Genomic DNA, 16,600 nt, shown 5'->3' with positions numbered 1-16,600 from the left:
GAAGTGCACAGGGTTCCTGCCAACCAGGTCCCCTTTGCCAGATTTCCTTCCCTAAACTGTACCTTTTGTTTCCACAATAGGCACCCCTTTAGCTCACATATAAGTCCTTAGTAAAGGTACTCTGGTACCGAGGGCCTTGTGGTTAAAGAGGGTCCCTAAGGGTTGCAGCACAACATGCGTCACCCTAAGGGACCCCTCACCAACCACATGGAGACTGCCACTGCAGCCTCATTGTCTTGGTGAAGACAATACTGAAGAGTTGACATGGCACACCTCGCTGTGTGCCATGCCGACAGACACCGCACGAGATATAGGTAAGAACCCCTCTAGCAGGTCTTAGCCCTATGCAGGGTGCACTACATCTCCTGTGAGGGAATATTTGCATGAGCAGATATGCCCCTGCAATATCCTTGTAAATTCTTGGATGTTGTAAGTGACCAGGGAAGTCATAGTAAGTACATGGGCTGGGCACTCATCATTACGAGTTCCCCAACTCCATGATGGCTTCACTGAAGTATGGGATGTTTGGTACCAAACATCTCAGCATGATAAACCTACACTGATTCCAGTGTCAGATTTATTAAAAAGTGCACACAGAGGACCCTTTAGAGGGGCCCCCTAAACCTACCAATCTTTAGTGTGGTCACCGACTGGCCTAAGCCAGCCTACTACCACCAGACAGTGTTCTGACCTAACGGAAAGAGTGCCAGCGTGCTCTGAGGTCGAGAACAATGCCTTTCCTGGGTAGAGGTGGGCACACCTCCCCATGGTCAGGAAGACCCATCTGTAGGGGTGAGATTCAAAGGCCTTGCTGCCTTTGTAGTGTGACCCCAGCCTCTCCTGTTATAGGGAGCAGGACCCCTTCCTGTCATCAACTCCTTTTTGGCGGGAGTATAGGTGAGGAAACTCAGAAAGAATAGGAGGTGTGCCCCCTCTGCCAATTCCACCCCTCAGGTGCTGGAGACGAGGTGAGGTACACTTTTCAGTGCCCACCATCTTGAAGATGGTGGGGCTGATCCAATCAGGCCTAGGTCTATGTCTCCTTCCCACAGGAGGTGGGCATAATAGAGGGTGTACCACCCCAAGGTAAGGGGCCCATTGCCCAATATCTGTCACTCCCTTGTAAAGCCCCTAAATCCAATATTTACCTGGCATCCCCAGACCCTGAACTTTAGTTCCTGATGACCTAAGAAGAGCTGGATGCTATAGAGTTGCACCAGCAGAAAAGACTGCAGAGAACTAATGACTTGGCCCTAATGGGCTGTCTACAGCCCTCGACGATCCTGCGCCAAAAGACAACCCGTTCTGCAGCCCAGTGACCTCCAAAGCCTTGTGAGGACTGCCTACCTTCAACAAAGATCAAAATCTCCCAATAACAGCAGACCTGTTCACATAGAAGCCATCTTCAACTAAAAGACTCTGTGACCTGAAGAACCGCAAAGCCTGCCCCGGTTCCACCTCTGCACCCGATGCCTCCACCCTGAATCCAAGTGGCCCGCCAGTTCCAGCAGATTTCCCCAGAGCACCAGAGCCCAAGTCCACTGTGACCTCTCCTGGACTCATCAATGTCGCCTGCAGCCTCTGTATGGAGACACCCCAACCACAACCTGCTCGGTATGTCATTTCTGACGCCAAAAGACACCCCTGCACCTGTCTGCCCTGGACCTTGGTGAAGAAGACTAAAGATGTCCCTATGTCCTGAGCATTGCAGCTTACCTCTGCAGCTGTTGGTGTTCTTCGACCGGCCTCCTGGCCTGCCCTGCAGTCTGTTTCCGATTTGGCGGTCTCCATTGCTTTGCATTGGGCCCCGATGTTGTATTGGAACCCTTCACCTAGCCGTCCCTGTGCCACTGGTGGTGTAGTGTTGGTTCTTGCTTCAACACCTGGACACTGGGCTCCAAAGCCGCTGCTACTTACCTGTAAGCAGCCTCTGTCCGAGTGCCCCCACCCCCCATTGATTTGCAATGGGCGCGCGACCTCAAACTTGCACCCTGCACCCGGCCGCCCCTGTGCACTGTTGGAGCTGAACTGAACCTTATCCAATACTGACCTTAACTTCGAAAGACTGGTCTTGTTATCCCTATGTATGCTGAATGTTTCCTTCCTTAAAATTTCTAGATAGCTGCATGACCTTTTACCTACGTTTGTCCTACCTTGCTCTGCATACCGACGCTGGCGCTGACCTTTTACTTAGTTATGTGCCTAATAAATGTCATGTGGTTTTCTTCCGAAACTAACCTTATTTATTATGCATGAGGATTCTTAGTATCATATCTTAATCCCCTGCCCAGGATGTACACAGCAGGAGTACCATCTTCTGTATGATAACTCTGTACAAAAGTCCCTGCTATCATCATCCTTGGGTGACAGGCCCACAGTACCATTACACATCTAGGTAGAACCCCTGAGGGTACCTTTTTGGGTATAAAAGAACCACAACATCTCTGGGTAACCAGAGGAGAAGCTTCCATGCTGACATCAGACGCTAAGATTCCTGCACGCAGAAACTACAGCATGCAGTGGTCTGACCTCCCTTGCGGGGTGTCCAACTGAAGACCAGGTAATGGGGTTGGCTCTGTCTTAGGAGATTCTTGGCTTTACACTCACATACATGCTAGGTACACTTAGGTACACTTAGGGAGGGTTTGCATCTTAGGAGTACGCTTGATTACTGTCATGTATCTATATGTCTGCATATATTCAATGTTTTAGCACCGTGGTAGAATTCTACTTTTTATTTACTCTGCTGGTGCTTGTAATCTTATACATCTGTTTCTGTCTAACGATTGTCACAGCAAACATGTTTTATACTGGAATGACGCTGGTTCAATAAAAGAGTATTGAAAATGGCCCCATTGTTTATTGTGTGTATCTCGCTGAGACTAACTGAGCAGGTTTGACTGAGCGAAAAATGCTGTACTGTTTCCACAATCCCTGCAGGATCAAGGGTTGTCATGGTTGATAGTTGCCGGAAACTATTCTTTCCTTTGTAAGGTTAGGAGGCTTATGCTGGCAATGTGAGTTAGCTGGACTAAAGGCTAACATATCCTTTGGGGTGTCTGGAATCAGTCTGGACAACAATCCCTTAGTTTATATTGGCTAAACGTGTTTATCCCATATAGATTTGTAGGAACTACATGACAAAAGAGCATCCAGAGGTTGATTCTGATCTGACAATAGGAGTGACAGTGTAATACCCCAAGAGAGAGAAGTACCTTCTGATGAAGAGTGTGCTCTCAAAAGACTAGCCAGGAGGGAAGCTTTAGAAGCCTAACTCCTAGCTATAGAAAGAAAGAGAAAAGAGATGGGCCTAGGACCCATCTCTGGTGGCAGCACAATCATACATGGGGAGAGAGTAGATTTTTTTCACCCTAAAATCCCTGAACAAATTGTTCAAAATTTTTTGAGTGTCATGATATCACCAAGTGGTTCATTGCTTGTTAAACGGCCTGTCTTAGCAGGCAGATCCACAGGAAGCTGTGGAGTGTTATCCTGTGGGAAATGCTCTCAGGAAAGTGCAGGGATTGACTCCTGACATTCAATGAAAAAGAGGCTATATCCTATGACCTCATGAAGGGTACCCTGATTGAGAGCTTTGGATTCACCACGGAGGAGTAAATTAGGTTCAGGGTGGCTCGGAAAACCCAGAGCTAGACCTAGGTGGATTTTGTAGACTACTCAGTGAAATCACTAGGAGGTTGGTTAGAAGGTAACAATGTGCATGACTTTGAAGGGCATTACACTTTGATAATGAAAGAGCATCTTTTTAGTAATTGTTACCAAGAGAAGTTACATCAATTCCTGGAAGACCTAGGTCCACTTTCTCCTCAAGAGTTGGGGAAGAAGACAGACTACTGGATCAAAACAAGGGTGACTAAGACGACCACTGGTTGGGGGGACCAAAAGCAAGGAGCCAAAAAGACCCCCCACCAAGGGAAAGAGGGTAACACTAAAAACAAATAGTCTTCTTCAGGCTCCCACAAACGTGTTCAGGAGGGTGGGCCCAGAGACTCCTCACAGCCAAAGGGTGGGTACCGGGGAACAACTGCTATCCCAAAAAGGCTTAGTGTCATGACTATAGGCCACTTGGACACCGAACTGAAGACCCTGGCTGTAAAAACAAGAAAAATGCCTCTAGTCCACCTACAGTAAATGTGGTTGCCAATCTCCAGATGGGATCTCAGGAGAACACTGACCATGCGAGAGAGCTCACTGAGGCAACTCCAGTGGGGGATGTGGACCTAGCCACCTGAGCTGTCTGGCCCACTAACATGCAAAACTACAAACAGCATCCTGTTATTAACGGGGTTAGGGTGGGTGACCTGAGAGACACTGGTGCCAGCATCACCATGGTGACAGATCAGCTGGTGTCCTCAGAACAGTTTCTACCTGGAAGGATCTATCCAGTCACCAATGCTGACAATGTGACCAACACCCATCCCATGGCGATGGTGTCCTTTGACTGGGGAGGGATTTCTGGAAAGAAAGGGGTAGCAGTATCTTCAACCATACCAGTTGATTGTTTGCTTGGCAATGATTTGGAGTCATCAGCTTGGGCTGAGGCAGAGCTAAGAAACCATGCAGAAATGCTTGGAATCCCACACTGGGTGTGTGTGAAAACCAGAGCACAGAGCAGAGCCCAGGGTGAAAAAGAGGTACTGGAGTCTGGAATAATGGACCAGCCCTCCAAGAAAAAAGGCAGGAAGACTAGGGAGCCAGCTTTCAATCAGATTCCAGACCCTTCTCCTCAGGAGAAAGAAGAGTCAGCCCCAGACGGAACTGAGCCTCAGGAGCTGGAGCGTCACCAGGCTGAGCTTTTGGGCCCAGGGGGACCCTCTAGAGAAGAGCTGTGCCAGGGGCAGAAAACCTGTCCCGCTCTTGAAAGCCTGTGACAGCAAGCTGCTGCACAAGGCGGTGCTGTCAGCGGTTCCCACGGGACCTATTGGGAGGAGAGAATCCTTTACACGAAGGCCAGAGACCCTAAACCTTGTGCCACTAGGAGAGTGGTGTTTAGGGATTTCCTCCTAACTTTAGCCCATGACATCCCCCTAGCTGGACACCTTGGCCAGACCAAAACCTGGAGTAGGCTGGTCAGCCACTTCTACTGGCCAGGGGTGCAGCAGAAGGTGAAGGAGTTTTGTAATTCCTGTCCCACCTGTCAAGCCTGTGGCAAGACAGAAGTGCACCAAAAGGCCCCCCCAAATCCCACTTCCAGTGATTAGGGTTCCCTTTGAAAGGTTAGGTATTGACATTTCTGAAATGGTGGGGGTGCGCAGTTCATAAAGTCCAAAACATCAGGTAGTGAAGTATAAAATTTCTTTATTTATTAATTTATACAAATTCAGCAAACCAACAGACGTCAGCCAATGCATTTCATTCCCATATCGGGAACTTCATCAGGGCAGTGTAAAAGTAACAATTGTATAGAGCCCTTTCAAAACGGTCCGAAAATCAACATTCCATGATGTCAGGATGTGCCCCAAAGGAGGTATGCTTCCAAGAAGGTCCCTCTTAGTCTGAGGATTTCTTGATCTTTCATTTGTTGGATGGTCCAGGCCCGTATAATGCACTGCAGCCAATGGGAAGGTCAGCAGGTATTTATCTCTAATTTGAAAGACTCACAATGTGCAATTGAGGGCGCCACAAGTTGTATTACCATGGGGCCCAATCTGCAGCTAGAATGGTCACTTTAATCAGTTTCTGCACAGTTTAGGGTATGACCGAAAAGGGGAGAACATTTACACCACATGAAAATACCAGCAGATAATTGAAGCATATCTCACATTCCATATAATAGCCTATGTCAACCAAGATATGGACGCCGTATGCGCGGTCCTCCTTCCCCACACTATGTTCTCACATTCCATAATGGTAGACCCTTGAAATGATATAGAGGCACTTCCTGTTTGATGTGTCACACATAGTTTACCTTGGAGAAGATCCTGCATATGAATCGGCCACCATCATCTTTCAGAAGGTCTGATCGATGAGGTGTCATCACCAAGTAATTGACAGCATTAACCTGGACATTCTGAATACTGGCTTCGAGTTGAGAGGCTGTAATGGAGGGTCTCTTTGCAGGTGCCAAAACAGTGATGGGCATTTGTGTTTTCTTGTTTGAATCGTTTATTGATTTGATGCACATGTTTTACATCGTAAGTGGGTGGATAAACAGCAATTTCAATCACAGTGACAACTGGCATGTAATATAGTACTGATATGTCGAGTCTTGTGAGTACAGTGTCTAATAGCTACAGAAGGTATGGTAACTAGATGAACAGGAAGTGTCAGGCTACACGTGATTAACACACTTCAAACTGCTAGCTCTAGAGAATAAGTATAGGAGGATTCCCAGGGATCCAATGAGGGATCAGCTGAATACACCGCTAGTATCAAGGGGAAAAGATTCCGTCATGCAGAACAACTGTAACAGAAGGAAATCTCATCATTGGACCCCCTTGACATCTTCCGCATCCAGCACACACAAGCAAAAAGCACTTGAATACACTGGTGAACATGGAAGGTGAAACAAACCTGACATGAGCAGGGAGGTTGTCGCTCTCTATGAGAAACAGATGGTTAATGTGGAGCATGATCAATGGCCATATCATCTCTGCCATCCAGCGGACCCGTGTCTCTCCTGGGTGTTGGTCTGGAGTTCAATCAGTATGGTGTTCAAGTTAGTGGCCATAGGGTATTTGAGCAGCCTCAGGGCATCTTCTCTGTGTAGCACCACATTTCTGCCTGCGCCCATGCCATGAAAGAGTGCACACATGCCTCAGGTGTTAGAGGGTCAGATGCCATTCATCTGTGAGCGATGAGGTGCTTGACTGTTAAGAAGCCCAGATCAAGAAAGCTCAAGTAACCTTTTTCTTTTTGTCCCTGTGATAAAGACCCAATATGCATATTTCCCATTTGTGCAGTGCAGGGCGTCCCAAAGCAAGCTGACAGCCTAGCTGTGACACCTTGCCAATAAAGTTGGAGAGATGGACAAGGCCATAACATATGCAACAGGTCTGCGTCTACAAGGTGGCATAGTGGGCACGCAGCATCTACATGGTGGAAATAGCAATTCATTTTGGCACTGCTGAGGTACACTCTGTGCACAATATAAAATTGTATAAGGCGAAATGTAGCATTGAGCGGCAAACATGTGAGACTTCAGAGCCCAGCAGCCCACTCCCTGTCTGTGCAGGGACGAGTAAGACCGCTCTCCCAGTGGCTGCGTTGAGCCGTATGTGAAGGCATGGTGTGGGTTTATAACGATTCAGTAAACCATTGTACTAGGTGTCTGCCGGGGCCCATTACATGAAGGTACTGCACCACTAAGTGGGTCGGAGGTTCATGAGTCAGGTCCCCCCACTTACAAGTCAGTGCCACGAGTAGTTAGTTATATAATAGGAACTATCCGGGCAGTAGAGCTGCATCATCCATTATTGTCTCATAGGGAATGAGGGTGCCATCCCGGTAAAGATCTCCCAGAGTGAGTAAGCCAGCTGCATGCAAGGTGGCAAGTTCCGCCATTAAGGTGGAGGTGATATGTCTAGGTGTACCTAGCAGGGCTAGTGCTGGCGCATAAGGGGTCAGTGATCATGTAAGATAGAGGCTTTGGCGATCACAAGTATGCGCCACTCTCAGTAACAGGTTCAGGTGTGCTCCCCTGAGTGCATGGGTGAAACTGGCGTAGGATCTCGGGCAGTGTCCAGGCCGGTAGTGTCATGTTCCAAATTCAGCACTGTCAGGCCGCCCTGGTCCAGGGGTGAATAGAGTTTTGCAGCGCCACCCTGCAGCGCATTTAGTTCCAGATAGATTCTATTATGTGTGTCTTGAAATTCTGAAAAAAATGAATTGGGATATACAGAGGTAGATTGGAAAAACAGTGTAAGAGGAGCGGAAGGGGAACCATTTTCAGTAGGGTCACCCGGCCTACCAGCGACAACAGCAACGTACATTGATGGGCATTTGATAGACCCAACATCTATTGTGCTTAGTTAAACAATTGACAATAATGACAGTGGGGTACTTTATCAGACATACCTGGCCAAGGTTGGATGCATTTGAATATTACAGTTTGGACATTTTGTCATTGAAAAATTCACGTAACAAGTTACAATGAACTCTGGCTCTTAACAACCCTTCTGAAAGCATCAGCAAAGCTAGAGATTCCAGAAAGGCCACTTTATTGTGCATGTGTGTTGCATGATCTAGAATTGAACACCACCTTTGTAAGATGACTAGCCCTCAATGCAGCAGTCGGTACATTTACATTCTGTAGAACGACCCCTCCTTTTGTGATTAAATAAGTAATTGAAATTGCAAAATGGTTTTGAATCTCTACCTACGTACGACTCCTCCACTCTCATTACCATTAGACATCTGGCTGTTCACATGAATGAGAGGGTGTCCTTGTGTTTAATGCATTTTTATATTAACCTATGACAATCAAAGGTCACGTTCATAGAATAGGAGATTTGTTCAATTATTGTGACAAAACACAAAGGCTCATTTTATTCTCTCTGTTGAGAGAATATTTAACACATTTTTCCTCTTCCTTTCTGCAAACTTCTTTCTTGGGATGCGATGCTTGCATTTTCTCTCTGTCGCCATTTTGGCTTTTACTCTACATATTTCAGCCTGCTTCCTCTAGTGATGGATACACCACTGCTTTGTGCTGCAATGTTACAGTGTTTTGGTCCAATCAGATGCAAGTACTTGTTCTGCTGTCAACTGCTTCCTAAAAGTGCCAGAGGTACTTAAAAGTAATGTTGTCCCTCAAGGAACTGACTGGAGCAGAAACGAGCCCCTTCCTAATTATAAGCAGAAGAAAATGAACTTCTGCCTCCTGACAAGCAGCAACCAGAAGAACTCAATTAGCACTTTGGAGCTTGATGGGGCACGGGGGAGCCACACGATCTGACACAGAATTAAGACTATCAGATTAGAAAACCCAAGGCGTTTCAGCAGGTGAAAAGTCAAATGACGAGACCAACGTCCTCAAAGAGAAAACGACGGCACTGAGGGCAATTACAGTAACTAGAAATGACAAAACATCAGTGTTTACAGAGGAGGAGGCCTGCAGGGAACATCATAAATGCAAGTCAAGTCACATCTGCACTGGGCACAATTACCCTTCCGTCTAATTGTTTTTGTCGACCACTATTTCCCTGGCGGATGGAGAAATGCTAATGGAGGAAAAAAGGGGATGAAACGCACTCTCGTCTGACAGGACTAACCTTTACAGATGTCTCGGGAAGGTAGTGAGGGTTTCTCAGCTTGGTTGTGATGTAGAAGCGGAAGTCAGGCGCGTATTCGATGGTTGAATCTCCAAGACGGATGCAGATGCTGCCCCCCTGTTTGAATGTTTGCTTGAGCAGCAGGGGCTCAAGAATGGGGTCCAGTTCTTCTCCGACGTTCTCCAACAACACTAGAATAGATGGATTCGATTCCTTGATTATGTTTAGTAAATAGAATGGTACTGCATTTAGAAATTGCGCACTCGGACAAAGTATTCTAACCACTGTTTGCCATATAATAATATATCAGGGGCCGGAATTAGCTTATGTTGGGGCACAAAGATTGTTCGCATTGCTCTTGAATAACAATGACATTTTTTATGTAGCACTTAACACTGCAGTGGTCCAGTTCCTTAACACTATAAATAACAGATGCCACTCCCACATAATTAAAAGCGCAACAATACGAAACGTCATGACTCGGAAGGATGACACACTCAGTTGGCCTTGCAGGGATGTAAACTCATGGCCTGGAGCACATCCACCTACAGTCATACATTTTTCGGAGTTTTCTGAGCACGCCCTGCCAAGCTAACACCAAACAATGGTAAAGCAGCCAGGCAATGGCAGATGGCCCGCTTGACCATGACACTCCACGAATTAGAACTAAGGTACAGTGGCTCCTAGTTCAGTCAAATTATCAACATCTACATTAAATGAAAGCATACAATGCCTTTCTGAATGCAAAAAAGTATATTATTTTTCTTATAAAATTGGGTATTAATGAACAAGTCACTTATCTTTGGTAATGCCTTATTTGAGAGAGACTCTATCTAGCCACAGATTCCTTACCTTATAATTCTCCCCAGGCTGCATCCATAAATGCTTTCATGAGCAGTACAGCTGCATGCCAGTAGGTGGCATCGATGTGCTTTGTGTGGCACCATCCGCGCTGGGTGTGAAGTGCGCAGTGCCTATATAGATGTCACTCCGGCGCGCTGACATCAGTTTCTTTTTGCGGCTTTCCACATCAGAAGCGCGAAGCCACAAAGAACACTGACAGCTGGTGTGGAAAACTAAGGCCCTGAAAGGGGAAAATGCCTAGCTCATGGAACGTCGCTAAAATCAGTTATTCAGAGCAGGGAGGATGGGTGGGTCAGTTAGGAATCTGCAGTTAGATGGAGTCTCTACCAGATAAGGCATTATAGAAGGTAAGTATTCAATTCATCTAATAGAGACTTCTAGCTGCCGATTCCTTACCTTACAATAGATACCCAAGCAATACCTCCCCAGATGTGGGTCTGCGAAACAATTTCATACCAAAAAGTCCTACAGGACCGAAAGGGCAAAGGGCCAGTCTCGATGGACCTGATTGCCTAGGCTGCAGTGTTTTGAGAACATGTGCGGAGAAGCCCACATTGCTGCTGGCAGATGCCCAGGACAGGTACTCCACGTGCTAATACAGTGGTCGTAGCCTAAACTCTGGTGGAATGAGCGCGCAAACGCTTAGGGGGTTGAGTCTTGGCCAATGCGTAGCAGATTTTAATGCAGGGCACTGTCCATTGGGAGATGGTCCGTTTCTGCACAGCCTTTCCCTTCTTCACTTCGACATACCCCACGAAGAGTTGGTCACCCACCTGGAACTCTTTTGTGCGGTCAAGGTAGAATGACAATGCTCTCTTTGGGTCCAGTCGGTGAGGTTGCTCTTCTTCCTTAGAGGGATGTGGCAGAGTGCAAAAAGTAGGCACAGTGATGGACTGGCCTACATGAAAGGAAGTGATGACATTCAGTAGAAAGAAAGCTCTAGTCCGTAGAACCAGCTTGTCTGGGTAGATCTTCAGGTATGGAGGCTTGGATGACAAAGCCTGAAACTCACTGACCCTCTGGGCAGATGTTACTAGCCCCATAGGACATGAAGCTGGGCTTCCTAGATTACATTCCTGCCATACCGAATCACCAGCTCCGCTCCACCGACCTCACCCTCGCCACCGTCCCCCGCATCCGAAGAACGACCACCGGCGGCAGATCATTTTCCTACCTCGCCGCCAAGTCCTGGAACGCCCTCCCCACCCTCCTACGGCAGACCAAAGACCTTCTGACCTTCAGGAGGCTACTCAAGACCTGGCTGTTCGAGTAGTAGCTGCTCCCCCCGCCCTCCCCAGCGCCTTGAGACCCTCTATGAATGCCTTGATTGATTGATTGATCGATTGATACCAGAATACTCAAAAAAAATCTTGAAAAAAGCCCAGTCATAAACTGACTGAAGGGGTAATTATCTATGGATGTGCACTGACTGGTGCAGAAAAAAAAGAACTGACATCAACACCTTGGGGTGGCACCCATATAGGCACCGCACATATCACATCTGGCATAGACAATGCCGCCAACACTATGCGGAGCCAATTGACGGCATCTATTAGCACGCAGGGGTACTGCTCATCAAAAACTTTCCAGATCCAGTCTGACGCATGGAGATAATTCTACAGTAAGCAATCTGTGGCTATAGGTTTCTATCAGATATACATTGTAAAGAAGTGCAGATGGCGAAGTTCTCATAAGTGCAAGTGATATAAATTAACAAGACCATGATGTAACCATTTTGTCAGAAATATGTAGTTCTTTCTATCCAAATATTGTTCCTTGTGTCAAGTTAATTCTTGTTAAGGACAATCCCTTGGATGATGTTGACGGTTTGACCTGGGGCTACTCAGGACAGGGTAAAAATGAAGAAAAGGCTTTTAGAAACATTCTGGAACCAACTAGTTCTATAAACCAGCACCAGTTCACCATGTTCCATATACTTCAATACTGTAGAGCACAACAGTGCACTGTATTGGCCGAAACTTGGGGCAGCCTTTGATTGGCTCCTGGGTTGGTTCCAACATTTTCTGAAAGACCTTTCTTCATTTTTACCCTTTAGGTATTGCACCAGACGGTGTTTGCTGTCCAGTGTGTTGTTCTACTCCGAGGATTAAGACAGTAGAGCTTACCCTTGTGGAGCTCTTGATTGCCAGATGAGATTCCTCTGTGAATGAAAATCAGATATGATATGCTCCATCCCAAGGCCCAGTCAGAATCCACACATCACTGTACCACAGTAACCGACCCCACCATTTCCCAACTGTTCAGAGGGAGCTGAGTTCATGAACCTCACTAACCCTACCCCGCCCAGGGATAAAAAGGTAGAGGCTGGGTCAAAGCTAGTCTAGCCCTCCTGAGAAACCTGCAGGTAGAGTGTGTTCAAGGCAAGAAGAGGCAACAGCCTTTAGGTGGCAGAGAGTGGTGATGCCAAATAAGTACAAAAGACCCACTCCACAAAGTCACCCTTTGATCAGTATTTTGCCAGCACTCGGGCAGATAAGATTTTACTTTGGCTTTGGTGTTGAAAACCCTTTAATTCATTCCTGCTGCCTTCCTGCTCTGTGACTCAATACGGATTGAAGGAGGTAGTAATGTTTCAATATGTGGTGCACTGCTTGCTCTTCCAGAGCATCGCTGGCTGTAATGTCAATGTGACATTGCTGTTTTTTGTAGCAAGAAGCAATAATAAACATAGGAGATTTAACAATTACAATGCAGTCTACAGACAGCACATAAAGCCAGAGTATTCCTTACAGTACAAGCTGGCCTAATCTGGATTCAGAATTTAGTACAGGCTACCTATGTGTTTGCTGCTAAGGATAGCTTTACACCAATCTCATGTGATCGAGACCCAGATCTGTCCATCACTTATCACAGCTTAGCCCAGGACCCTGGCTTGCAGTTTGCCAAGGGAGGCCAATGGCTGCTGCTGCATTGGTCATCACCTCTGCTATTTGAGTATTGTTAAACAGTAAAGGTCAGGGCTGAATGAGTATGAAGAAGCAAACAGAGAAAGTGGCAATATTTTCTCTTCCATACACAGCGCTAGTATCTGACCAAAGGCCTGATTTAGATCTTGCTGGGCGGGTTACTCCATCACAACGGTGAAGGATATCCCGTCCGACGAAATATAAATCCCATAGGATATAATGGGATTTATATTTCTGCGGTCAGGATATCGGTCACCGTTGTGACGGAGTAACGCATTCGCCAAGATCTAAATCAGGGCCCAAGTCTTTAAAACATACAGAGAAGTCTTGGACACCGCCCAGAGGAGTCTTTTTCTAAAACCTTGTGTTATTGTCTGTTTGATGCATCATTCCATCTCCTGTACAGTGCTTGCATTGTAATACAGGAATTACTATTTTATGTCTCAAAAGTATCACATTTTGGCACACCAAAAACTCTCTCTCTCTGATTGTATCATTGCACTAATTTTTTTTCTCACCATCACAACCATTTAATTACATATGTTATCAGCACTTGAATGTGAGCCTGGCGCAATGATAGTCTCCACACTGGCACGTCCCTTTTCAGATCATGAAACCCTGACCTCAGTACGTTGTACTGAAGTCTTGCGAGATGTGCAACAAAAGGCACAATACTCACTGTTGCTTCTCAGTATCAGATCATCCGAGCTAACCCAACTATTGGATTGTGGCATATTCTGCAGCAGCATGCCAGCAACTCCTTTTACCCCTGTCATCAGCATGCTGCTTCTTTTCGGTTCACCTGGTTGCTGCTTTTCATCCAGCCACCTATCCCCATAATAACACACATTGGCAAAGTATGTAGGTCAGGTTTTAAATACAATATACAAGCCACACCTATTTACTTTTCCAATGATTGTTTTAAAAAGTGCCACTCCAGTGAGCAGGGGGAGAAGTCTGTTGGGCAGTAATTTTTTGAGTATTTTAGCCTCTGTAGTGAGAAGAGAAATGGGTCAATATGCCTTGCAATCAGTTGGTGGCTTACCCGGCTTGTGGATGACCACTATTGTGGCAAGTCGGACCTCCTCTGGTAAAGCCCCTTCCTCATAACTCTCTAAATTCATTTGGCATAGATGGGGAGATAGTTTAGAGGCCGTCGATTTAAAAAACTCAATTGAGATACCGTTGGGTCCCATAGCCATGCACAAGCAGATAGCCCTAATGGCCAATTGGATTTCTTCATCGGTGGGATCTCCTTCCAGAGAATCCCTGTCTTCTGACGACAGAGAGGGGACCCTGACATTTAAGAGAAACTCCTGTGCCTCAGATGCTGAGAGTGTTGCAGTAGAGGTATACACCGAGTCGAAATAAGTGGCAAAGGTTTCTGCTATCTGTTGACGATTGGTGATTTCTTCCCCATTGAGCCCATTTATCTGATGCACCCACCTCGATGCTTGCTCTTTTTTTTCTAGCCTGGCCAGAAGCTTGCCCGTCAGCTCCCCATGCTCATAGACCTTGTGGTAGATAGATTTTTGTTTTGCCTTTGCCGCTTCCATAAGAAGTTGTTTGTATTCCAGTGTTTTGCCCGCAAGTAGCTGCTGCGCAGTCGTATCGTGGGACTGTACCAGTGCAGCTTCGCCCTGGAGAATATCCAACCCTAGTTGGCCTATACGCTTCATCAGTTCTCGTTTAGGACCCATCATAAGGGCGAGGGCTCTTCCCTTCACGACAGCCCCAAAGGCACCGCAGAGGACTTGGGCTGAGTCGACCGAGCCAACATTTTCTTTGAAATAGAACTCGGTGTCCTGAATCAGTGCCGCTCTGACATGGGGTATCTTTAAGAGCCCATGGGTTTATGGTCAGAGTCGTATGACTAGTTTTGGGATCCAACGGTATTTTAGTGAAAATAGGGGAATGGTCCGAAATGCCTTGAGTCAGGCAGCGTGCCCCGCTAAGTTCGGGAAGGCCATGCGTGTGTGTGAGCATACAGTCAATTCGCAACTGGCTATTTTGGGCACCAGAGTGAAAAGTAAATTACAAAGTGGTAGGCTGAAAATGTCGCCAGACGTCAACCAGGCCGAGGGCCGATAAAAAGGTAGCTAGTTTGGACCCTGAAACAGGATCACTACTTGGGGGGGGATCAATCAGACCGTCCGTCACAAGATTAAAGTCTTCCCTGATAACCAGCATGCCAATTGGAAGATTGAGGTCAAGTTTACTAAGGCCGCGCAGAATGGACTGCTGCAACACTGGGGTACATATACCGAGAGAATGTTAAATGTCTTCCCCTCCCAGGAGCCGGATACCGCCACAAACCTGCCGTGTTCATCTACACATTTGTTCTTCACCATATAGGGGCAGTTCCTACATAGGAGCACCACCGCCCCGCGGGAACCTGACGTGAAACCCGAATGCTCGATTAGTTGGTACCCCCATCTACTGAGGGCCTTACATGTGTTGCCAATTAGATGGGTTTCTTGCAAGAGGGTGAAATCTGGAGCCTGTCACTTTAGGTATTGAAGGACTATGCCCCGCTTTAGTTTATCCCGCAGTCCAGTCACATTCCACGTCAGGAACCCAAGATCATTTTTGGGACCCATGGGTAGGGGTAGTAGGTGATCCATGCCTATCAGTGGTGTGGTCCCCATTTTGTCGAAACTGTGGTGGCATTGTACCTCATATCCAAAGTGTCAGCAGGTGGACATTAACAAGCCTTGAAAAGGGGAAACCTGCCCGGGAATGTTGTGCGTAACCATAAAACATGGGTGCATCTAGTTCGGGCCTCAATCAAAACAATAACTGTACATCGCCTTGCTGTATAAAACGTTCTTCTTCCTCGTTTTCGCCGGCATCGGGTCTTGAGTCTCGGGACGCGGTGGCAGCGGCTGTGACGGCATCACTGTGGGGCGGAAACTGGGTGGAGGTTGCGCTATGGTATGCTTATTGAGTTACATATTGGGAACACTATCACATATCCAGTGCTTGTTCCAGTTTCTTCGTTGAATTTCTCCTATTGCAAGGTAATCACGGGGTATCCTTTTTTCTTTTATAAGGTCTTGTTTTTGACAATATATTGTGTATTGTCTTTTCAGAGGCTTTCCAGAATATCATTTTACTGATTTTAACATTTAGTAGGACCAGGCCGCTTTTCTAATATACCCATACGAAGCTTGTTCAACAACCAGGTATTGACCTTTAAAATTCTCTTTAGATTAAAAGATAATAGAAACATACAGGTATTTAATGTTAAGGATATCTCTATCTCTTTGTAATCTAATTACTATTAAAAATAGTCGTCTTTTATTCTTCTCTTTTGTAGACATCAGACCTTTTCGTGAAACCGTTGATTTTCAAATTAATAAGACATTGTTGCACATCCGGTGCATTACATTTTAATCAGGAAATCCCTTTCGTCATTGTGGTTTATCTGTTCTTAATGAACATGCATAATATCAGTGAATTAACACCAATTGTGATAGATTAATGCTAGATACTTTGATTTTCATAACCAATCTCAGTTTTCCGGTCCGCTAATATCAGTCCGAATTTTGGAGCATGATGATTGCTCACACTGTT

At 46.3% G+C, this 16,600-nt stretch overlaps 1 protein-coding gene across 2 annotated transcripts in view; it reads right to left on the bottom strand.

The window, feature by feature from the left end:
- DNAH7 (dynein axonemal heavy chain 7) overlaps positions 1-16,600 on the bottom strand; it is a 1,967,826-nt gene that overhangs the window by 762,206 nt on the left and 1,189,020 nt on the right. For both annotated transcript variants that reach the window (XM_085648764.1, XM_085648765.1), the window contains exon 48: positions 9,234-9,424. In XM_085648764.1, the coding sequence (XP_085504890.1) occupies positions 9,234-9,424 (191 nt within the window). The remainder of the gene's footprint in view (positions 1-9,233; positions 9,425-16,600) is intronic.

The sequence above is a fragment of the Triturus cristatus genome, chromosome 3_2, assembly GCF_964204655.1.
Source record: "Triturus cristatus chromosome 3_2, aTriCri1.1, whole genome shotgun sequence".
Lineage (NCBI taxonomy): Eukaryota > Metazoa > Chordata > Amphibia > Caudata > Salamandridae > Triturus > Triturus cristatus.
The sequence above is the reverse complement of the archived record's forward strand: the minus strand, read 5'-3'. Positions and strand labels throughout refer to the sequence as shown.